The sequence below is a fragment of the Chlorocebus sabaeus genome, chromosome 9, assembly GCF_047675955.1.
Source record: "Chlorocebus sabaeus isolate Y175 chromosome 9, mChlSab1.0.hap1, whole genome shotgun sequence".
Classification (NCBI taxonomy): domain Eukaryota; kingdom Metazoa; phylum Chordata; class Mammalia; order Primates; family Cercopithecidae; genus Chlorocebus; species Chlorocebus sabaeus.
Genome location: NC_132912.1, coordinates 91,825,862 through 91,851,790, shown reverse-complemented (window position 1 = coordinate 91,851,790; position 25,929 = coordinate 91,825,862). Strand labels below are relative to the sequence as shown.

The 25,929-nt window shown below is 39.7% G+C and overlaps 1 protein-coding gene across 5 annotated transcripts in view; it reads right to left on the bottom strand.

The window, feature by feature from the left end:
- LOC103216223 (AMSH-like protease) overlaps positions 1-25,929 on the bottom strand; it is a 139,932-nt gene that overhangs the window by 21,510 nt on the left and 92,493 nt on the right. Inside the window, exon 1 of one of the 5 annotated variants that reach the window (XM_007963492.3) lies at positions 3,599-3,856. The exons of 3 other annotated variants lie outside the window; for them this stretch is intronic. In XM_007963492.3, the coding sequence (XP_007961683.3) occupies positions 3,599-3,628 (30 nt within the window). In that variant the 5' untranslated portion in view covers positions 3,629-3,856. Of the gene's footprint in view, positions 1-2,880; positions 3,095-3,598; positions 3,857-25,929 lie in introns of those variants that run through there. One more of the 5 variants, XM_038009242.2, reaches the window with a different exon arrangement.

Below are 25,929 nucleotides of genomic sequence, written 5' to 3'. Positions count from 1 at the left end.
TACAAAACATGTGCTCACCAAGGGACTTTTGGGGCCTAAGATAATTCGCCAAAAGCAATTAACTTCCTAGGGGCTTTCAAGTGGGGGGATTTCCTTACTTAGGTTTCAGACCATCTCTTAACAAACAGTTATTCTCTCAAACTGGCAGTTTACTCTGGTAATTTGGCACCCCTAAAGCATTCTAGTAGCCTTCAAAGAGGTTCCTTTGAAACACTGTCACTTCTATGTGCTAATCTGAGAGTATTCAGAAGGAAATTACTTGTCCAGTGTCTCAAAGACCTTACTCAGAGACAACGTCTAAATTCCAGATCTTCTTTGCCTCTAATTATTTCATCTTTTCCCCTCTCTAAAGTCAGTGCAAGAAATTTTTTTTTTCTAAATTAAAGTCTAATTTGCCATGAAGGGTGGTAACTGTATTTCAGGCACGAACATTAGAGGATTTTTCATTAGCCTAACTGTAGCTGGTAGTGGGGGTGATGCCATTTATTAATTTAATTTTTGCTTGCAAACCTTGCCATCATTTATAAATTTGGGTTTTTCCATCCTGGTTGCTAATGTCTTAATTCACATTTATTATTTTATTGTATTTATAAGACTTCTCAAGTCCTTTGTGATGTAAGTATGGCCCATTAAAAATGAAAACAAATAGCCCAATTTATGTTCATCAGGTTGGCTTAAGAAAAATTATTAAATTACAAATTAAACTACAAAAATGATTAAATAGTCCATTTTATGTTCGTTGGGTTGGTTTAAGAAAAATGATTAAATTACAAATTAAATAACTTTCTTTATTTTCCCCACAAAACTATTCTGTATGACGAATTGTAAATATACAGCTTTATTTTCCAAAGGCCCTCTCCCTTCCTTTGACCATAAGATAATCATTCTAAAAAATGTTAAGGAGATAAAACTGTCTGTCCAGTGATTGCCTGGCCAATGTCCTAAATAATGCAAGACAAAACCTGTTGGGGCCCAATAAAATAAAAATCCATGGACTCTCAGAGGCTTCGGAATTCAAATGAGCCTCATGGATCCACATCCCTTCGATTAGGCATCTGCAAGCTGGCATTTCTGAGCGAGGGACTTTCCAAAACAGGCTGCTCAAGTCTCTTGGCCAATAACAGGGTCATGCACAATTTAAAAAAAAAAAAAAAAAAAAGGCAATCACAGCTATTTCTCAAACAAATTTGTAAAGTAAGTTTGATCCTTTTTCTGTCTCCTTTAGAAATTTGCCAACATTTTGGGATTTTGAACTTTGTTATTGTGAAGTGTCGAAGTGAAAACACTGAGAAACAGGAAAGAGAAAACTTACACCAGGAAGGTTGAGAGAAGAAAAGAGAAAGAGAAGGAAAAGGGGTTAAGGATGGGATATTTGTTGACTGTAGTTATCATCAGAGTCAGAGGACTAGGGAAAGAGGGGAAAAGCAGAAAACAGCTCCCCACCCATCTACGACCAGCCCATTAATAGAATTTAAAATTTGCTTCTGTGTTCCAAGTAATTAGCATTTTGCATCCATTTTATTTATTGCTACGACTAAGAAAGCACTAACCATGAAGGCATAAAAGCAAACATTTTCTGGAGACACATGAGCTGACACACATGAGTGTGTCGAAACTTCTTTAAGGATAAAGGCCTGATGTTAGGCATGTCATGAGCGCAAAACCAATTTCTGTGTAACTAAATTTAAAAGAGTTCTATTAAAGGGGATAAATGGAAGATATACGGCAAAACGTAAAAAATGATTACTTAGGTGATAGGGTTATGTCTGATTTTTGTATTTGACTCATCTTCATTTATAAATTTTATTTAATAAGCCTTAATTTCCTAGGCCATATATCATATACAAATATTATAAATTACACCTAACTTATAGGTATTATAATATGTATATATACATAAATGTATGTGTATTTATATATGCGTGTGTGTGCGTGTCTGTATTCTTTCAGAAAAGCAAAGTTTTCTTCGGGCTTTAAACACACCCAGCCTCTGGTAAAGGTGCTATTGGTACAAAAGTTCAACAAGCATAGCTCCAAGCTTTGGCAATTTTCTTACACTTTGCTAATACTGCTGTCCATGAACTAAGAGATTTTCAAAGCAGCCAACATTGCATTAGTGCAATGGTTAATAACAAGGGAGAGAAGAGTGTGGTCTGAGATTGTATAAATGGTTTCTCATTGAATCATAAATTTTCTCCAAGGAAGTTTCTAAAGAAGCCCAAATAGTGCACATTATTTCTGAAAGGAACAGGAGGATTTTTTTTTTTCCTAATCATAAAATGGACCCAGACATCTCAGCCTTTTGGTGTAATCTGGATATCAGTAATCTGGATATCAGATGCAATCAGGGAACAGCCTGAGTTTTGGAGTTAGATCTGAGTTCAATCCCGTATCTGCCATTTACTAGCTGTGTGATCTTGGTTGAATTACTGAAGCTCTCTGAACCCCACTTCGCCATCTGTAAAAGGGGGATGTGGTCATCTTCCCCACTACACGGCTCTCCTGAGAATCCACGGAGAGCACATTTGTAAACATTTCTCTCGCTATGCTTGGCACTTTGTTGAGGCCACAAAAAAAAAAAAAAAAAAAAAAAAAAATTCCATGGACTCTCAGAGGCTCCGGTACTCCAATGAGCCTCCTGGATCCACGTCTCTTAGATTAGCCATCCGCAAGCTGCCATTTCTGAGCGAGGGACTTTTCAAAACAGGCTGCTCAAGTTTCTTGGCCAATAACAGGCGCCGGGTTCTGTGCGGTGGGAACCGGTACCACCCCAGCAGGAGACCAGGCAGAAACTACCATGGGAGTGCAAGCTAAGAAAGGGCAAAAGAAGAGAAGGGCAGAAAAACAAAACAAAATGAAACCACTCAGGCAGCGACTTACAGTGTTAAGCAGAGAATTCCCGGAAGGGAGACGACAGTTTCTTTTTCTGTATGACAATAAAAAAAGGTAAACAAGCCTCCAGAAGCTCATTCAGCCGCCATATAACTTTTTCGAGAAAGAAACGGTGCCGTTCTTCCGAGCCCTCCGGTTTAACCACTGCTTCGGGGCTGACTTATTTCTTACGTCTGAGAACTGCCAGAAAATGAGCAATATCTGTTCTGAAGGCTGCAGGCTCTCTCCCCGCCCCCGCGGGGCGGCGCGCGCTCACCCACCAGCGCCGCAGCGGACCTTTGGCTTGGCTTGTCAGGGCTTGTCCAGGAGTTCCGCTTCTCTCTCCAACCGGGGTCCTCCTTCAGGGACCCTAAAGCTTCCCAAACTTCCGCTTCAATTCCTGTCCGCCCCCCACACCCACCTCTAAGTGGATCACAGTGGTCTCCGAGGAGTGCCGGAGCTGCCACGCCTGCCCCGCAGGGTCAGCACTTCGCATCAAGTCCCTAGAAAAGCGAGTCCTCCAGCGTTCTGAGCACCCGGGCCCGAGGAAAGATCCTAACAGCCCCCGGGAGCCAGTCTCCAACGCCTCCCGCTGCAGCCCGCCATTCCCAGGTGCCCGTGTGCGCCGCTGCCGCAGCAATCCCGCAGGCGTCCCGCGCCCACCCCACTTTGCCTATCCCCGGGACTAAGACCGAGTAAGCCTCCACCCGGGAAGGAGAGGGCTCACCAGAGGTAGGAGGGTCCAGGTGCCCAGCATGGTTGTTGAGCAATCCTCCCAAGTGAAAGAGCTTCCCGAACTCCGCACTGAGCGGGTCCACCAACAGCGGGAGAAGCGGCAGCTCCGCCTGGGCAGCCAGGGCTGGTCTCAGGGTGTGTTCCGTGCCAGTGCCCGCCCCTGGCGCTCCAGCCAAGTCACTCGTAAACCGCTTCCCTCACTCCCCAGAAGCGTCTTTGAACACCTGTGTGTCACTCTGAGCAAGATCAGAGACGAGCTCACGAAAAGCCCCCGTGGTCAGGAGGATGGGAAGGAAGCCTCGCTGGGGAACGCCCGGGTTGGGGAGGGCTCCATTGATTCAGCAACTTGGCCTGCGCGCGGATGGGGAGGGGGAGAAGTGAGGGTGAGGAAGGAGTCAGGGTTTGTTGCACAAATGGGCATTCCCCGTCCCGGGGCGTTCCTGCAGTGGCTGGCAAGCTCACTTCAGGTGAGGACCTCGAGAGCCTGCCTGCTGCCCTTTCTAAAGACTTCCTCTGCAGTTCAACCTGGGAAGTTGAGGAGGTCTTGAAGGAGAACGCAGCTCAGAGTGCACAGGTCCTGCCTGGGTGCACAACCTTGGCTAATTGCTGGAGTCAGTCAGAGGAAGACTTGCAGGGCATTTGACTGAGCTGTCCATGTTGTGGCTGCAACAGAGGCTCACAGACGTTCCTGCAATGGACAGGTCGCCATATGAAAAAGTACAGATATTGCGCCATAGGGCTCTGAAAAGGGAGGGCCCCTTTTTATTTCTCAAGAGGAAAACAAAGCTAACAACTTAAGGCAGATTGCACAGCCCCAGCTATATTAAACATTCAGAATTACTTCCTGTCCTTCGTTACTCATTATTTCCTGGCCAGTTTTCTTTAAAAAAAAAAAAAAAAAAACTTGTAATTCTTTCGTGCTCTGGTGAACACTGTTCAAAGTTACTATTCTTTTGGAACAGTAGATAGCTCTTAGGTAGTTTTGCATGAATTTTACAGAAGGTATGTTTGGATAATACCATCATTACTGAACCTGAATTTGGACACACTGAAGGTTTCAGTATTCCTTTGGCATCATCCACCAAGCTCTGCACCTCACTCTGCCGCCTCTCTCCCTTCCCAGTTAGATTCAACCCATTAGTAACACATTAATAACCCTTTGCTTGGCTCACTGTTCATCCTTCAGGCTTCCTCTTAGTTGACATGTTCTTCTGGAGCCTGTTCGGGCCCTCAAATCTAGGTTAGGTTACCCTCCTGAGTGCTTTCCATCATCCTGTGTTTTGCATCTGTCACTGCACTTACCAGCAGTCTTGTAGGTGTTGACTGGTTTGTCTCTGTTCCACCTTTTAGTAGACTGTTAGTGCCATGAGGAAGACCCTGGGCGTGCCAGCCTTGTGCACACACTCTGAGCAACTAATAGACACAGAAAGAAGTGGGACAGGAAGGATGGTATATGGGCATTCTCTGTATTATCTTTGCAACTTTTCTGAAATCCCAAAACTATTCCAAAATAAAAAGTTCATTTAAATAAAAAATGTAAAAAGAAGGAAGGAAAAGAGGTGGGAAGGAAGAAAAGGAGAGGTAAGGGAAGAAGGAATGGAAGGAGAGAAGAGAGAAAAAAGGGGAAAGGACAATTGACAAAATCAGTATCTCTTGAATGTGAATTATAAGCCAGAAACTCGCATATGTGGATCTTCCTTACTTAATACTTATCATTATAGCCCAGTGAGGTGAGTGATTATTAAGCTTACTTTACAAACAAAAAAAAAGTAGCCAAAAAAAGCTTCAGCAACATTGGCAAAGTTGGTTAGTTAATAAACAGCAGAGTCAGGAATTAAACTTGGATATTCTTGCTTCCAAGGTCCTGCTCTTTCTATGCCATACCCCCTTCCCCTACCTCCTACCCTTGTACATCTAATTATCCTCAAGTTCAAGGAGATAGGAATAGGTGCTGTGTGGGGAGAAATATGTTTCATGGTCAAATAATCTTAGAAAATTCTGGGTTAATTTAATTTGAAAACTTTCTTAATCCAAAACTTCTCAGGGCCTTTAACATGCTAATATTAAAGGGTGGGGTAATTATGTATACTGTTCCTCAAACTTCTTTGTCTATGGAACTCTTTGAAGAATCTATTGAATGAACACCTAATAAATGCTGGTGTTCTAGGGAAAACAGTTTGGGCATCTCTAAAGGTTATTTTTATTTTGCCAGCATATTCCTGAGAGTCCTTCAAGGGCAAAGTAATAAAATCTTAATAATAGAATTTCAGGCACTCTACCAGATGTTGGAGATATTTTGGACAATCATCCCTTATTCAAACCATACCATATAAGTTAAAGCTTGTTTCTTGTATTCAAAAGATATCCTGGTTTCTGAACATTCTGAATAACATTTAAACAAATATCTGACTATGTAATAAACTGGAAGAATTAAGATTAAAAAAAAAAAAACACAAAACTTCTACATCTTTTTACCACTAAGACTTTTGTTATTTTCCCCTTTGGACCTAATGTTTTAAAAATATTGTCAACCAAATTGTTTTTACTAAATAGCAACAAGTTGATTTTAAGAACTCCCAACTATAGTGTATATCTATGACTGTTTATCCTGCCTTTCTCCTTCTTCTTCCTCCTGGTAATAGTACTTCCAAGCTGTCTTTAGAAAAACTGTCCCTTTCCCCTTTTCTTAACTATTTGATGTGAATGGTTCTTTTAGTCAGGGTTCTCTAGAGAAACAGAACCAAGAGAATGAACAGATAGAAACATAGATAGATAGGAGCTGGCTCACATGATGGTAGAGGCTGGCAAGTCCAAAACTTTAGCATTGGCCAACAGGCTGGAGACCCATGAAAAAGTTACAATTCAAGTCCAAAGGCAGTCTGTTGGCATAATTCTCACTCTCTCAGCGGAAGTCAGTCTTTTTTTTTTTTTTTTAAGTCTTCAACTAATTGGGGGGACTTTTGACATTATAGAAGGCAAATGTTTTACTCAAAGTTTAAAGATGTAAATGTTAATCCCATCCAAAACACAGCTTTACAGAAACATCTAAGATAGTGTTTGACTAAATAGCTGAGTGCCGTGGGCTAGCTAATTTGATACATAAAATTAACCATTACAGTGGCATTGGTACCAATCCCAGGGCTTGGGTATACACGTAGGTGGAGGGAGGTAGTGGGTGGGAAACATGACTTGGCTTAAGTCAGTCAGCACATCACATTCAGTTGGAGTAGATTTTGGGACCGTTACTGGAAACACTGGGACACAAACCCTTTATTTTTCACTGGATTTGAAGTAGAAATATGTGAGATGTGAAACTGATGTGGTTGGTTGTGAAGGGAGCTTGTGGTCCTGCCAGAGCTGAAAACAGTCAGCTCATGCTGAGAGGAAACCACACTGAGAGGAAACCATGCTGAAAGATCAAGGTTGGTAGAGTCATCCAAGTTCTGGGTGCATTTGGTTCTGAAATTGAACTCTGGACCCCCCCACCCACCACCTCCCCTCCCCCCACCACCTCCCCTCCCCCCCACCACCCCCACCCCCTACCCAGTTACCCAACTCTACAAATTCTTAGTTTTTGCTTAAGGTAGATTCTTACAACTAAAAAAATCTTAAATGATAAATTATCAGAACTTTGATCTGTATAATAATTCTTTTGTTATAAAAGTTAATTGTTACAAATTAGCTACTCTAGTTTCAAGCTCAAGTGAAGATAATTGCGTAAACAATCCTGTAGATGGCTGAGTATCTAGGGACATTACTTCTTCTACCAAAGAATTTTTCTGTCACTAGAGGGCGTCAGAGCCCACAGCAGCCAAGTGACAAAATCTATTAATAATTGTTTCTACCAATTAACAGAAATGTGTATGGGTTCTTGGGAAAGGAAGAGAGAGGAGGGAGATCTTAGATTTGGATAGGTAATCTGTGAATCTAATCATATAGACATTTTCACTTCCCAGAGAACATATTATTTCCTACAGGATTAAAGAAATGACATATGCAAAGCACCTAGTACACACAATAAATACTAATTTTTACTTTTACATTGCTTTTCCTACATGAAATGCCTTCACAAGACAAATTGATAATTTGGGGTCACAGTTCAGATGGAAAAAAAAGTAAGTTAAATGGCTTACAACCACTTTTCCTGAACTACTTCCTTCTTCCACTACTTCCTTCCTATACTTCTTCCTTCCTGCACTACTTCCTTCCTGTACCACTTCCTTCCTTCACTACTTCCTTCCTACACTACTTCCTTCCTGTACTACTTCCTTTCTATACTACTTCCATGCTCACATTCCTGAAGGCTAGGGCAGCACAGGTCTAGTAAAAGTGTCCTAAAGCCTAACTGACCAGGGCTGGAAAGCTTGGCCACCAAGATATGGAGCAAATTATTAAGTCTCCTAATTTTTCCCACTATGAAAACTGGTATATGAACCTACCTGTTGAGCAATGGCTGAAAAATGCAATGCAGTAAAGAATGTTTAGACTGTGGCAACTAAGAAGCAGAGAGCAATTGGGTTAGTAGGGTGAAAACATCTGTTTTGTGGACCCTGGCTTCTTAATCCAATTGAGTACCCCTCCCCTGACATTTTTGCATATGGTGGTCCCCTGAAAACACAGATATTCTATGAAACCAAACATGAGAAGCATGCCTACCCCCTGGGTGTTAAGAACTGACACAAGGAAAGATAGGGACCACTTTTCAAGAGGTGTTGATTTGGGGGCAGATAAAATTTAATCCTGAGTGGGCTTAGCTTAAGGCAATGTTTCTTCAACTTCAGTCTATTTTGCCATTTCTGTAGTCTACTTGTATATACTAAATATATATTTAACTAATATGTATTTTTAAATCAACTTATTTTGTTCCCTAAGTCATTTTGTTTTTAAAATAAAACATTACATTATAACCATAAATGGAAAATCAGCATTCCTTGCCAAAAATAGAAGGTATCCATAAAAATAAATATGCCACTATTGAAACAAAATATTTGCCTACATGCCAATAAAAATTGTTTCCCAAACTACTAGTGGCAAGGGCATTATACTTCTGGAAAGGTTGGCTTAAGGCATGGCAGCACCTTCTCTCTACTTTAGACCTCCTCCCTGCCCCCAAACAACCTCCAGAGAAAAGACTAGCTAGTGTGGGCCTCAGGCCCTCCTCATGGGACTGGAAGGGAGGTGACTGGAAGGAACAGAATGAGGGAGGGGCAGTCATTGTCTCCCAAGCCCCTCTGGTGCTGGGGAGTGGAATGGGGTGGGGGACTCTTTACCAGGGCACCAGCCTTTCCTTGTTAGAAAAGGCTGAAGGGACAGCTTGAGGGAGATAATGGATGGGTAGGGAGGACTACAGGGAGTCCTGCAGACGTAGAGAAAGAATGTGGAATGGGATGTTGGAGGAGAAAGGGCAGGGGAGCCCAGAGCACTTGGGTAGAAAGGAGACACAGATGGTTTTCTGCAGAAGGCAACCTTGGTCAACTAATACAATAGTGGTATTAATATCTAGTTAAACTGAGAAAGGAGAATGGGGAGTAAGAGTTTTTATTTGGATAATGTGTGTGTATATGAGCATATAGACATTTTCCTCTCCCTGAGAACACCCCGAAATTAGCAACTTGTCCTATGAAGGATAGCATCTCTAGATATAAATCCTAGTTTAGTTACTTCACTAGATGTGAGAAGCTGTGCATAATATTTAACATCTCTCAGCCTCAATTTTCTCACCTGGTAAATATAAGTCTCTCCAACAGTAATGATATGCCCAGATAGATTCTGGGAAATAAACTTGGATATTGTTATTTTATTTATTTTATTATTTTGTTGTAGCAATTTGCCAATGGCCCCCTAAAGACCATCATCAACACCTTTTATAGGTGACAACTGATGTAGTCCCTGCCTATATTGCCAACTAAATGCCCTTTTATTTACCCATACTGCTTTCCTCCTCACTAGGCTAGAGAGCATAAGCATTGTCTGTAGCCTAACATCTTGGCTTCTCCATGAAGAATACCATATTTTTAAAACTTTCCAGAAAATAACTAAAAATGAATCATTGGATCAGGCTCTCCCCTCCCATGGTCTCCCATTATTGCCTCTGATCAGGTCTGAAGGTGAGAAGATGTCTTTCTTTCTCTCACTCTAGCTCTTGCTCTTGTCCTCCCTTTCACTCTGTCTCTTCCTATATGACTTGCCCATTGAGACAGGCCCAGTGGTTTCATGAATAACTAAACACTAGAAGTCAAGAAAGGCCTGGCTCAGAGAGCACGGACTACGTCAGCCTTTTGAAGTTCCCTTAGAGTATTAAAGCAAAACAAAAATCAACACAATATTGAACCAGTTTGCAAACACTGTGGGATACCTTGTGTTTTCAAAGAGCAAATAGATGCATTTAATACTTAGAACTTAAATGCTGAATCACATTTGGTGCTAGTGTCGTTTGCCACTTGACATATGACACTAGTGTGCCATTTAAGGCCCTTCATGGATGTGAGGTGTAACCCATTCCTACTCACTCTTAATAGATTGTGACCTATACAGGCAGAAAAGTAGTGTGGGAGAGACCTCTGGGACCATAAGATCAACACTTCCCACTTCAGACTCTTCTCTACAACAGCCCTAGGAGACTATGCCAGCCTTAGCTTGACTCCTTCCAGCACTGGCTCCTACTATTTCTAAAGGCAATTTATTACACATCAGAATACTTTGCAGTGGTTAGAAATTCTCCCGATGTTATAACTTCCTATAGTTTGACAAGTGTTTGCTCAACATCCACTATACAAAGAACACTACTTATAAACAGAACTGGAATAGCTCCATGTAAAAGGAATGATAGTAACCCTCCCGTCACCTGACGTAGGAAGAGGCATTTTACCGTCTGAAAACTCCCCACAAACTCTACACAAACCTGCCTCTAAAGAGTTTTTTGTCCAGGCAACAAGGATATCTAGGCAGCCTGACTCTCTGATCACAGTAAACTGAGGGAGAAATTGAAGCCTTTACCAGGCTTTGCACTGAGGAAAGACACTAAGCAGGCATTCCTCCACCTGGCTTTGACATCCTCTTAGAATTTCCAAGTCATTCAATGGGTTTATCAACGTTCTTCCTGAAATTTCCTCAAATTTATTTTTATTTAAGTCAAATAAATCAAATAAATGTTGAGAAGAATAGTTTAAAGGGACAGATATTTAAAAATAAACAAAAATAAGAGATCAGTAATATCTAATGTTTACATAATGTGCAGAACATTTGTGTGTGTGTGTGGTTTTTGTTTGTTTGCTTATTTTGGCATACCTGTTAACTTATCTGAACCTTACAACTCCCCATAAAGTAGATACTGTTACCATCCTATTTTATAGAAAAGAAATTGTTTTATAGAAAAGAAACTGTTACCATCCTATTTTACAGAAAAGAAACTTGGAATGACTTGCCCAAAGTCACACAGTTACTAGGTAACAGAGGTGAACTTCCAAAGCCTGTGCTGAATCCACTTCCTCTTCAATTACCTCAGTGGCCTCATCATCAAGATGTAAACTCCCTAAGTAAGTACAAAGCCTTCTTGCTTTGTTGTTCTGTTGAACATATAGTTTCCGGTTGATTAACACCATACTCTTATCATATTATTTTCTTAAATTCTGGGTCATATTGACCAAGATCATAATACAGTGAGCTAAGGGAACTCTTTCTTGCACTGAGTAAGTCTGTTAAGTAAGAATTTTTGCTGTTAATATTCACTCCTCTATCTAAGAATCATAGCTCACATAGCCATGCAAATTGGATTGAAATAAAGATAATCTAATTAAGATAGTGTGGCCATAACTCCACACTCTAACTCAGTGCATTTCAAACCTCAATATGGATATAAACTACCTGTCAATATTATTAAGATTAATATTCTGATTTGGTAGGTCTAAGAAGCGTGAGGTTATGAATTTCCCACCAGCTCCCATGTGATGTTGATGCCACCTTCTGGAAAGGACACATGAAGTAGCAAGAGTCTTTGCTCAGGGAAACCACCCGTCAGTTCAGTTGTTTACCTCAAACAGACAAGGTCAAACCAACCCCACTTTTACCACCTTGGTCAGTTTTATTATTATTACAGCACTTCTTTAGTGGTAGTAGATGGGAAATGTGGGGAAATTAACAAATTCAATAATCTCATTGTAAACATATTTGTATCCAGTTTCAATTTAGCTTCATATTATACTACTTAGGCCGAATTTTTTCTTAGCAGAAACAAGTCTTACTTGACCACATAAATACATTTCCTATCAAGGAAAAAAAAAAAAACTTTCTTCATTTTCAAAGACACTGAGCTTTTATTTCTGTGAACAGGAAGAAAACTGGCTAGAAGTCTGCTGAATTCCTCAGCCAATCAGGATAATGTGACCATAAATGTCCATGAATTTCCCCCCTCAGTGAATCTCTGCCTTTTTTATTTCTGTCGTGGGACATGTATTTTACAGTTCTGTACCACATATTCTGCCTTTTATGTCTTACTTTCCTCTTTAAAAAAAATAAATAAATAAGCTCGGTAAGATCTCTCATCAAATAATCCATTATCTTTTATGTTAAAAGCTGTTCACTTCATACACATACAACTTTTAATTGCTTCTTAATGATAATACCTCTCCATTTAGATCACTTAATATGAGCCGGGTACCATTTAGTGGGTTTTATAAATACGATTTCATTCAATGCTCATAAAAATCTTGGGAGGTAAGTCTTCTTATTGTGTGCATGATATAGGTGAAACAATCATGGGCCCAAGCGCTTAAGGATCTTGCAGTAATCACCCAACCAGTAAGCAATAGAGCTGGGATTTGAACCAAAGCAATTGCTTCTCACATGTAACATACTGCCTTCTTGAACCAACACATACCAGTTAATCGAGCATTCACTATGTGTTAGACCCTTTTATATATATTAACTTATCTAATTCTCATACCCACACCTATAGGGAAAGAATAACTTTCCTGATTCACATAAAGAGGTAATTCGATCAAGTTCATGTGTCAAGTAAAGCTACCTTCTGGATTTGCCTGACTCTAAAGCCTGGGCTCTTTGCACAGTATCATGATAATTCCTATCTTTTTAGTGAATGGGACGGTTTGCCTCATTGCTGTTTTTCATAGAAAGCCCATTTGAAACCTTTACATACCCAGCACAGACTGAAACACGTAGTTTCTGGAACTGGGACTAAATTACTTCGCCCAACTTTTTATCCACTGTTTCCCCCATCCAGCCACTCTCTCACTCCCCACAGTGTTCCCTTCCCAGGACATGATGCATCTCCCACCCTGCCCACCCCACTGCCTGTGGCACTGTTAACAAAGCAGCTGTTGGATTGAATTGGGAACTGTCCCCCTTTTGACCTTGGTTTTTCACCTGTCCTAGGATCACACCTCTTCAATTTGCCTTCCTTTCCATGGATACTAGTCTAGACCTCACCCAAAATGAAATTTACTATCAACTTTTCCTGGTGTGAATATAATTAAAAAGTATAAATCACAATGATGGAAGATAAAGCAATGGCCAGTTCTTTAAAAAAAAAAAAAAGTCATTTCTCTCTTAACCCCATGGTTAATAAGTAGCTAATATTTATCAAGGGTTTAACTGCACTGGAAAAGTGCTTTATGCCTACAATGTCTCATGTGATTCTCACATAATCTTAACATCTAATATCATCCTCATTTTACAGATTAAGAAACATAGGTTGGGTGAGTTTAAGTAATTTGCACACAGCTAGTATGTGGCAGAGCTTGGGTTAGGACACAGGTCTGGAGGCTCCAAACCAAACACCCTGTGGTCTGGCCCCACTCTCTCTTGGATGTTGCTGGGCCTGCCCTTTGCTTGTGCTGACTTCCTCGCAGTTGGACTCCCCATGTCCTGTTCCTACTCTGTCATTCAAACATCCCCTCTGGAAGGACCCTCTTCCTCCATAGTCCAAATCCCACTTTTCATATTAGGCAAAACCAAAGCCTCCTCTGACTCACTTTATCCCTTTGTGACCTTTCCAAATTTAGAACTTTCTCAGCACTTTTGAGGAGGGAGTGAAACTGATTTGGCATTTGGAGTCTGGGAAACTTATCTCTCTCTTTTTAAATTTACACATCAGATAAATCCAGATGCATTTGGAATTGAGCTATCCCATTCTTTCTTATCATTGCATTGTAACTGTACTTGACTTTATATGGCTTGAGTCTCATTCCTAATCAGAATGCAACTTGCTCCAGAGGGGGGACATATTGGCCACTTTCTTTGAATGGAGGCTTTGGGCTTAAGTCTAAGATCCCAACAATTTTCCTTAACTAAACGAATACTTATGAGTACCTACTTTGTACCATGGACTGTGTTAGGCATCAGCGAATAGCAGTAGGTAGGATAAGAACATTCCTTGTCTTCCTGGACTCTACAGATTACTGGGAATGACAAATTAGATTAATTATAAGCATCAGGCCTGGCCTCTCTTTGCCTGTGAAATGCATCTCTCTTTTGACTCACCAGACACCACAGTTCTGGCTCTCATTTATCCCTGGCTGTTGCTTCCCTGCCACCTTTACTGTGGTTATGTTCAGTGTCCTGATGCTTCCTAAAGTGCTCTCCTCAGTCCTCAGGTCTCCTAGCTTCAAAGACGGCCTGAAGTGCCAACCATCACCTCTTCCCAGATGCTCTTCAAATCTACACCTCATGCCCTGACTTCTTAGTTTTACATTTAAAGTGCATTATGTTTAATTCCTGCTCATGTTCCACTCACCACCTTGAATTCTTATCGTGCCTAAAACTCAACTATTTCATTTCTATCCAGACCAGAAGGGTGAGAAAAGTAGAAGTGGTGAACAAAACTTAAAAATTAATAAATGAAATAAAATTTCCGGTGGAAAGAAGTCCACTTTATCTTTCGGCTCATCTGGCCATCTTCTGAAACTACAGACTTTGCAAATTAGCTTTGCCTTTTTCTGCATCTGTCAAGCTCCATAAATAGCTTGGAAGCTCTTTGAATGTAAGAAGTATATCTTCTATTATTCCATTTTGCCAGGATCTACCCCAAAGCCTTCGTAGGTGCTTTACACACGCGTGAGGAGGTGTGTGGTGAGGACACAGGCACTAGAAATGACTTTTGTGTTGCTCTCTCGATCCTCCTGGCGTTTGATTAGAGAGTCAGGACTAAACACATGGCTAGCAAATTATACAGTCAAGCACATGTAACCTTTTCTGATTGAATTGAGTTTGGATTTTGTCCTGATTTTTGATAGAAGGATCAAAACCATAGCATCTATGCTGTCCTCACCCCATCTCTCAGGATGTATAGACTTGTTAAGAAAAAACAATGTCATCAATAACAATTAAAGAGAGGGAGAGTGAGAGAGAACAGCTCTAGTTTGAGACTCTCACATTCTCTTTCCGCATACTTCATGAGGGTTATTGCTGCCTACGCTTATTACTGTTTAAAATCATCCCAAGATGAGTAGCCTGCATTTTAAGGGCTCTTGACAATTATTTGGCCAGACTCTCATCTCTCCTGAATGCTGGCATCTTCTGCTTGTGAACATCTCTCTTTGAAGGCAGCAAGAATCTGGTCTGTGGTAAGTCACAAGCCTTCCCTTCCTAGGAGCCAAGGCTGGCAAGGCACCCTGCTGCAGAGCCAGGAAACTCGCTGACCCCATTTTTTTTTTACTGCGTTTTTATCTCAGCGCTCACTTTCTTCCCTCCCTTATCTCTTCTCCCCAGACCCCTACACTTAACACACAACATCATAACCCATTAAAACTTAAAGCTTAGTAGAAGCTAAAGAATCTATGCTTTTAATTGTACTTAATTTGGCTGGGCGCGGTGGCTCACGCCTGTAATCGCAGCACTTTGGGAGGCCGAGGCGGGCGGATCACAAGGTCAGGAGATGGAGACCACGGTGAAACCCCTCCTCTGCTAAAAATACAAAAAATTAGCCGGGCGCGGTTGCAGGCGCCTGTAGTCCCAGCTACTGGGGAGGCTGAGGCAGGAGAATGGCGGGAACCCGGGAGGAGGAGCTTGCAGTGAGCCGAGATCGCGCCACTGCTCTGCACTCCAGCCTGGGCGACAGAGCGAGACTCCGTCTCAAAAGAAAAAAAAAAAAATTGTACTTAATTTTTATCCATTTTTTCAGTGTTTCAGTCAGTGGACAGTGTTTCTAAACATAAAAAGGTTTTCTGAGCTTTCAGTTTTCTGATTTGTAAAACAAATGTTAACAGAATAAACTTTACATTCTTATTAGGAGGATTAAAGGAGGTAATTCATAGAAAAGATGCTATGCAGTGCCAGAAACAGTAAATTTTCTATGAATATTAATTCCTATTAATAATAATAATAGAGAAGAGATCAAATTCAAGGACAGAAAGAAAAAGGAAGGTTGCTTCTAATAGCTTCAGGTATTATAGAAGGCTTTTTGGAGAAATTACTGTTAGACGTGGAACAATTTGGCATGAATTTGTAGAAGAGAGGACTCATTTTAATAAACTCCCCCTCTCTAGGTGACCCAGACACCTAGACATCTTTGGTTCCCGGAAGTAGAGTGAGCTGGAGCCCTGGTGCAAATGAACTGAGCCTGGCCCACACTAGGCCCATCTCTCAGCATGAGCCTGACTGGTTGTCACTTCTTCCTGTTGAGATTGGCTTTCAATAGAACAGAATCTTTTCTCTCTCTTACCACTTTCTGACAGGTCAGAGCTGGGGTGATGAAAGCCCGAGCAGATTAGCAGAGTACAACAAATTTACTCACAGTTATATTTTCTCAACTTCACCCACTTACGTGAAAAGAACAGTCAAGAGCTTATTTTAGATTTTTTAACAATTCAGTCCACACAAGCGTTAATTCATTAGATGTCAAAAGAGCAGAAAATAAGCTTCTCCTTTGGGATATGTAGGTGTACATTTTACTTCTAATCTAAAAGAATCTGGGGAATGTGGGCAAAAATTACCTCCACCAGATATAAGGATCTCAAGCACAATGCAACTTCTCTACAAACATCAACATTGGTTTGAACCTCTAAGAACTTCTAATAATATTTAATGAAAGAATTATTTTATTCAATTTTCAAACTTCAACTCTACCCAACACCTGGAACTTTACATTTGGTTTTATTTAGTAAAAATATTTTCAAGAAATTATGTTCAACACTTTATTTCTATCATAGCTTCTTAATTATGAATACAATTGTGTTAATTTAAAATTATAATCAGTCTCAATACTTGGCATATATTTTTAAATAACACAATATCACTGAATTACTGCTCATTATGTTCAGGGTACGTTAGAGAAATATTAGTCATTTTCAATTTAGTGGAGAGGAAGTGGGTTTTTGCTGTAAAACTACAAAATTTTAGGGTCAAAACACTTGAGTTAGTTCAGTACAATGGAAGGACTATTCAAATGTAATTAATGTACTGATTTTCTCCATTCTGCGTGATCCTCATAATGAACTAATATATTTTCCTTGGCCATATCAATCCTTTTGTTAGAGACTAAATAGTTTCCCCTTGTTTACTCTGGCATTTGTGATAATATCGATACATTAATTATATGTTATCCATTACACCAAGCTTGTCCCACCCATGGCCCGTGGGCCACATGCAGCCCAGGATGGCTTTGAATACAGCCCAACACAAATTCGCAAACTTTCTTAAAACATTATGAGATTTTTGGCGATTTTTTTTTTTTTTTTTTTTTTTTTAGCTCACCAGCTGTAGTTAGTGTTAGCATATTTTATGTGTGGCCCAAGACAATTCTTAGTCTTCCAATGTGGTCCAGGAAAGCTAAAAGATTGGACACCCCTGTATTATACATAATATTATCACTATAATTAATTGATAATAGAAATTATGGTTGGGTCTTAATCTGGATGGGGCATAAGGTTCAGTGGCTGGGTCATTTGATCTTACCTCAAACTTGAGAGAGACATCAGATTTTGGTGACAATTTGTCAGTCAAATGAAGAGGGACAAAATGAGGCTTCTATTAATCTCACTGCATAGCATTATGGTATAACACAATGAGAGTAGTACTATATCCTAACAGTGCACTAAAAACTCCCCAAATCTAAGCGTAGAGGACAGATTCAATGGAGATGAGCCTCAAAAGCTCAAGTCACCAAGGCACCTCCTGCTCTGTCAAGTATCTCCTAATTTGTGGCCTTACTTTAATTCTCGAATATTTATTAAGAGGCCACTATGTGCCAGGCACTGTTTTATGACCTGGAGGTGCAGCATTGACCAACATTGAAAAAAAAAAAATCTTACTCTCTTGGAACTTACGATCCAGTGGAAAAGTAGTCAGGGCCCCATTTTCCTAAGCCCAGAGCCCACACATTTATTTGCTAATAGCTCCCTTTGCCCTCAATGCCCCTTCCTATACCCTCTCTCCTGCTCCACCTGATTCTTTACATATTGGAGCACTGGGAAAGCAGGAATGACAGGAAAATTTTTATTATGTCTAGTCTGTAATAAGAAAAAAACAAACACTTTCAGTACTTTCAGTTTTTAAAAAGTATGACATTACTATTATCCTTCTCAACTAATTTTTCTGCATGGAGCTAATACCTCATTCAAATGCACATGCTGCTCTGTGCACAATTTCTTCCACCTCTAATTTATCTCCTTCCTTTTGTATAAATTTAGCAATCTTTTCTCCACAAACCTTAAAATAGCCAAGTGTTCAAAGATTTGGAAAATGTAGAGGCAGTGTCATTGTCTGCTCTTGCTTGAGAGTTTTTTTTTTTTTTTTTTTTTTAATCGTTGACAGCATTCTGGTTCCACTTTCACTTCAGTTGGTAATTTAATGTGATACTAAAACAGTTAAATTCATGGAGCATGAACTACATGCTAGAAATTACAGTAAACATTTGCATCATCTAATTGAATTCCCAAAATAACCTTATTATTTTCCTCACTTTAAAGATGCCTTTTGAGAGGTGAAGTAAATGACCCAGAGTCACAAAGTCAGCAAGTGGCTGATCTGTATAGTATTACAGTGACCTAGGATTTAGGAGTTAGAGCTCTATATAGTACTATAATGATCTCAGTTCATCTAACTGCAGGGCCACATTCCACATATTTTTTGGGTCCACAACATTAGAGTATTAATCAGTTTCCCAAAAATGCTTCATAATTAATGTGAAAGAGATTTATTTTGCCAAAGTCTTAAGTGAACTATGCCAAAGTCAATGATCTGGTGGAATTCACAGTAATGTTTTTATTACTTAATAACCAGTAACTAGCCAGGCATGGTGGCTCATGCCTATAATCTCAGCACTTTGGGAAACTGAGATGGGAGGATAGCTTGAAGCCAGGAGTTCAATATCAGCCTCTGCAATATAGCCCAGGCTGTTTCTATCAAAATAAATTTTAATCTTGTTTCTATTAAAATAAATAAATAAATAAGTAGCTGATCTCACTGGCTGCAAGAGGAATTCATTTTTTAAAAGGCCACCAACTTAGATCAATATCCCTGATGAACATCGATGCAAAAATCTTCAATAAAATACTGGCAAACTGAATCCAGCAGCACATCAAAAAGCTTATCCACCATGATCAAGTGGGCTTCGTCCCTGGGATGCAAGGCTGTTTCAACATATGCAAATCAATAAACGTAATCCAGCATATAAACAGAACCAAAGACAAAAACCACAAGATTATCTCAATAGATGCAGAAAAGGCCTTTGACAAAATTCAACAGCCCTTCATGCTAAAAACTCTCAATAAATTAGGTATTGATGGAAAGTATTTCAAAATAATAAGAGCTATTTATGACAAACACACAGCCAATATCATACTGAATGGGCAAAAACTGGAAGCATTCCCTCTGAAAACTGGCACAAGACAGGGATGCCCTCTCTTACCACTCCTATTCCACATAGTGTTGGAAGTTCTGGCCAGGGAAATCAGTCAAGAGAAAGAAATGAAGAGTATTCAGTTAGGAAAAGAAGTCAAATTGTCCCTGTTTGCAGATGACATGATTGTATATTTAGAAAACCCCATCGTCCTCAGCCCAAAATCTCCTTAAGCTGATAAGAAACTTCAGCAAAGTCTCAGGATACAAAATTAATGTGCAAAAATCACAAGCATTCTTATACACCAGTAACAGACAAACAGAGAGCCAAATCATGAATGAGCTCCCATTCACAATTGCTTCAAAGAGAATAAAATACCGAGGAATGCAACTTACAAGGGATGTAAAGGACCTCCTCAAGGAGAACTACAAACCACTGCTCTCTGAAATAAAAGAGGACACAAACAAATGGAAGAACATTCCATGCTCATGGATAGGAAGAATCAATATCATGAAAATGGTCATACTGCCCAAGGTAATTTATAGATTCAATGCCATCCCCATTAAGCTACCAACGACTTTCTTCACAGAATTGGAAAAAACTGCTTTAAAGTTCATATGGAACCAAAAAAGAGCCCACATTGCCAAGACAATCCTAAGCAAAAAGAACAAAGCTGGAGGCATCATGCTACTTGACTTCAAACTATACTACAAGGTTACAGTAACCAAAACAGCATGGTATTGGTACCAAAACAGAGATATAGACCAATAGAAGGAACAGAACCCTCAGAAATAATACCACACATCTACAGCCATCTGATCTTTGACAAACCTGACAAAAACAAGAAATGGGGAAAGGATTCCCCATTTAATAAATGGTGCTGGGAAAATTGGCTAGCCATAAGTAGAAAGCTGAAACTGGATCCTTTCCTTACTCCTTATACGAAAATTAATTCAAGACGGATTAGAGACTTAAATGTTAGACGTAAAACCATAAAAATCTTAGAAGAAAACCTAGGTAATACCATTCAGGACATAGGCATAGGCAAGGACTTCATCTGTAAAACACCAAAAGCAACAGCAACAAAAGCCAAAATTGACAAATGGGATTTAATTAAATTAAAGAGTTTCTGCACAGCAAAAGAAACTACCATCAGAGTGAACAGGCAACATACAGAATGGGAGAAAAGCTTTGCAAACTACTCATCTGACAAAGGGCTAATATCCAGAACCTATAAAGAACTCAATCAAATTTACAAGAAAAAAACAAACAGCTCCATCAAAAAGTGGGCAAAGGATATGAACAGACACTTCTCAAAATAAGACATTCTTACAGCCAACAGACACATGAAAGAATGCTCATCATCACTCGCCATCAGAGAAATGCAAATCAAAACCACAATGAGATACCATCTCACACCAGTTAGAATGGCAATCATTAAAAAATCAGGAAACAACAGGTGCTGGAGAGGATGTGGAGAAACAGGAACACTTTTACACTGTTGGTGGGACTGTAAACTAGTTCAACCATTGTGGAAAACAGTGTGGCGATTCCTCAAGGATCTAGAACTAGAAATACCACTTGACCCAGCCATCCCATTACTGGGTATATACCCAAAGGATTATAAGTCATGCTGCTAGAAAGACACATGCACACGTATGTTTATTGTGGCACTATTCACAATAGCAAAGACTTGGAATCAACCCAAATGTCCATCAGTGACAGACTGGATTAAGAAAATGTGGCAAATATACACCATGGAATACTATGCAGCCATGAAAAAGGATGAGTTCGTGTCCTTTGTAGGGACATGGATGTAGCTGGAAATCATCATTCTCAGCAAACTATCACAAGAACAGAAAACCAAACACCGCATGTTCTCACTCATAGATGGGAATTGAACAATGAGATCACTTGGACACAGGAAGGGGAACATCACACACTGGGTCCTATTGTGGGGAGGGGGAATGGGGGAGGGATAGCATTAGGAGATACACCTAATGTAAATGATGAGTTAATGGGTGCAGCACACCAGCATGGCACATGTATACATATGTAACAAACCTGCACGTTGTGCACATGTACCCTAGAACTTAAAGTATAATAATAATAAAAAAAAAGACCACCAACATTTAATAAATTGCATTCTGTGGCAACTGCTTTTTCATATTTTCCAACTAATTGGGTAGGAATTTAGTTTCAATATCACTTTTAATAAATAAAGTACCAATTTAAAGTGCAAAATCTTTCGACATCTATTTTGGGGAAAATGTCAAGAACATTCTTCTATTTGCCATTGGGTCACTAAATTGAGTCCTTAAGAACCTGATCTTTTTTTTTTTTTTTTTTTTTCACCAAAGAGTCAAGCCAAATGAAATTCCACCGACTTTAGTCAGAGTATATTTCTGGGTTCTCTCAATGTCTAGTTTAGTCCTAGTTTTAAAATTTAAGAATTTAAAGCTCTGGAGACACGTATTTATGTAAATACACAGAACAGGGGCAGGGCACAGAGGCTCATGTCTGTAATCCCAGCACATTGAGAGGCCCAGGCAGGTCGATCACCAGAAGTCAGGAGTTCGAGACCAGCCTGGCCAACAGGGTAAAATCCCATCTCTACTAAAAATACAAAAATTAGCTGGGCGTGGTGGTGCATACCTGTAGTCCCAGCTACTCAGGAGGCTGAGGCACGAGAATCACTTGAACCTGGGAGGTGGAGCTTGCAGTGAGCTGAGATTGTGCCACTGTACTCCAGCCTGGGCAACAGAGCGAGACTCTGTCTCAAAACAAAAACAAAAACAAAAACACACAAGACATAGAGGTAAATATTTATGTACGTAAATATATATACCTGTTAATATTTGGCCTGGCAAAAACTAGTTTGCTAGATTATGTTTTGGGAAAAGGCTTTGGTTCAGTAGCAGAAATGAATATGGGTGTTAATCGAATGTCTGTAAATTAATGAGGGCCCTTTGAGGTTAGTTCAGCTTAAGCATTTTGAATCTGAAGAATGAATGCTCTATGTTAAAGACGCTTTTGGGGAATGGGGAGTGGTGGCAAGCACAACATTGCATCCCAAACAGAGCCAAGGTGACAGGGTACCTGGCCTCACTTCCATGAGTACTTGAGAAATTGATAATCGAGATGAAACAACGTGTTTTTCTTTAGAAAGGAAAGGCAAAGATAATGGCTAACAAGAAAGAGTGTGTTTCATTGGGAACGCTATGAAAGGATTTCACAGTTGTTCCCCTGGCAACTCTGGGATTACCTAATCACCTTCTCCATTCCACTTCTTGTCTCTCTCAGAGCTGTTCAGATGGTGATGATGACCTAGAGATCCCCAGAGTGTGAATACATTTGGTCCATAGCCAATTTTCAGGGGCTCCGTCTTCAAAGCAGTGCCAGAAATTATCCCAACAAGGAATTTCTGACTCTATGGGTCACACAGAAGAAAGGGAGGGTGGGAGGTTTGGGAGGCAAGGCCCAGGAAAAATTAAAATAGAAAAATAAAACATAGAAGTTAAATTATTTTTTGAAAGACTAAGTACTGACAAGGTTAGCTTTTAAAATAAAACAACTACAAACTCCATATGGTTTCAATTTTGCTTTAGTATTCTGCAATGCTTCTTTTCAATAGATTGACCCGACATATAAACACATACACATACACAAACACAATCTTTGTATTTGCCATCTAAAACACCTAGTATCCTACAAAATTACCTGTAAGAGTCTCAGTTAAGTAGACACTGGAAAAACAATCAGAATCAGATTAAAAGATAAATGGGGTCTTACTTTGATAGCACATATTGTTAACTAGAAACAACGCAGAGAATATTAAAGTAAAAATCATCCCATTGTATGAGGCTTATAATATACATTATAACAGGATGAACAGGGATAAAATCGATTTATACATTTGTAAGATTACAGTAATTTCCATGAAGTAGATGGTGAGTATTTAAGGATGTATATTGTAATCCCTAGGGCAACTTTGTAAAAATAATGCCAAAAGATACAGTTAAAATGCTAATAGATAAATTACAGTGAAATTTAGAAAAAAATTTAAACAGTATAAAAGAAGGCAGGAGAGAAGAAAGAGAACAACAAAAAAGGCAACAAATAAAAACAGATCAAAGAACAGTAAATCTAAATCAAACTATATCAAATATTACATTAAATATTAACAGACTAAAAATAAAAGATCATTTTTTTTCCTAAACTCCCTGTTCTCAAACCTCCTGTGACATCAATTACTATTACAAATAACAGTTACCAATCCCTTAATTTCCTGCTGCCTGAAGAGCAGACAATAGCTAAAATTACACTCCTCTCCTCTTAATCATTAGCAATGAAGGACTTTGTTTCATTTAATTTTAAATGGCCAGTTAATAAGTAGTCCCTGCCTGGGCGCGGTGGTTCACACCTGTAATCTCAGCACTTGGGGAGAATGAGGCCGGTGGATCACACGGTCAAGAGATCGAGACTATCCTGGCCAACATGGTGAAACCCTGTCTCTACTAAAAATACAAAAATTAACTGGGCGTGGAGGGGCAAGCCTGTAGTCCCAGCTCCTCAGGAGGCTGAAGCAGGAGAATTGCTTGAACCCAGGAGGCAGAGGTTGCAGTGAGCTGAGATCATGCGACTGCACTCCAGCCTGGTGACAGAGCAAGACTCCATCTAGAAAAAAAAAAAAAAAGAGTCCCCTTGGACAGCAGCCTTCTAGCACTTCAGAAACTATAAATTTGGCTTAAATAAACTGTTAGGCAAACTGTAGCTCTGCTCACTATCAGAGCATCACCCTCTGAACACCAATTCCTGGCTGCTTTCTAGGGGTAAAATATGCAGGAGGGACAAAAAGAGGGATATTGCACAAATTACTAAAGCCATTACATGCTATGACTCCTATTTGTACTATAGTCTTACTTTTACAAATGTCCTATTAATTACAAAAAGATAGCAACGAAAAAGAGTAGCAAAAGAACTCTTAAAGTGGTTGGCATTATGACTTTAACTGTAAGAAAAAAAGGCAAAATCCAAATCATCTAAAAAATAGGAAGGAGTTAGTCAAATGACAAAATCTGGATCTAAACCTGTATCAGATGGGATTTGAGGAAATATGTCTGCCACTTATTCTTAGCTTATTCTGTTTACCCAAACACTCAGATCCTAACTTGAATTTAAATGGGCCAAAGACTGCAACAGAATCAGATGGCTCCATGCCATTGACACCCTTTACAAAACATACTGCATGAAGTTTTCTCATATTGTGCCTGTGTTTGTCCTTAGCTGTACCTATTTTATCAAGTTAACTCTTTGAGGATGGAAAACAGATAGATCACCTGTTACTTCACACACTTGGAGATGAGATACCCATTCAAGTAGCAGAAGTTGTGAACTTTAGGAAAAGTGAGGTCAAGAAAAGTATCTGTCTTTTCCAGCTCAGATGCTCGGCACAAACCTTTTCTGCCCAGATCTACAGTTGGCTAAGCATTGCTTGAAAATCAGACTCCATTATTCGGGAAAATGTCTATTATTTGTGCCCTCTATAGATCGTGACAGGAGAAGACAAGGTTTGTCTTTACGTTTTAGTATTATTTTATTTATTGCCTTTGGGCAGAGGAATCCGAATGCCAGACGTGAGCTCCGACATTCTTTTTGTTAGTTTTTGGATGTATAAATATTAAATGGGGAATTTTAATGCTATGCAAACTGTCTAATTTATGTACTATCTAAAATGCAATTTTAGTATCCTGGTCTAATGTCCTTCTTCCTACCTCCTAACATTCACTACCTCTGAGTTGTGAGTAGCTAGAATCAGACCTATTCACATAGTCTCAGCACTGCTAACTGCAGGGGCCTAAGCTCCTATGAAGCTGGATAACAGTGAAATGGAAGTCAGAAAAGGGCACAGCAATTTGCTGCATTCAAAAGGAACTCAGTGAAGAGGACAGACAATCAGGTCAATAAGACTTTACTGGAATTTCTGGGTGGTTCTGGAAGGTGGAATACAAGGCAGAGATTGAAGAGATGTTTCTTGGGATGGAAACATCCCAAGACCTACTTAAACAGGGTAGTGACTTTGCCTATGAGTAGAAAAAAGTTGGTAGATGCCTTGATCCAGGTACAGCAAAACCTTTCTTTAGGTATCATATCCTGAATTTTAACATTAAGTATAAGGGATTTATGGACTGCCTGAATATATTAGAAACATTGTTGTTATCTTTATAAACCCATCTAAATTCATTTTTCTTTCCAGTTATCGGTGTGATTACATCTGAGGTCTGCCATGAGCATATTTTTTCCAAAAAGTGTTTATTTTATGAAGAGTTAGAGGCATTCATTCATTCAACATAAAGGCCTTGGCAGAGTTTACAATTAAACATCATCCTCTCAAGAGGTATTTATCCTATCCCCTAGGCACTGTGCTAGATACAGGGATACAAACAATCAGAGTCCCTGCCCTAGGCTGGTGAGGAAGATGTATAGGAAGGAAATAATTGTATCAAATGTATTACTACAAACTACAATAA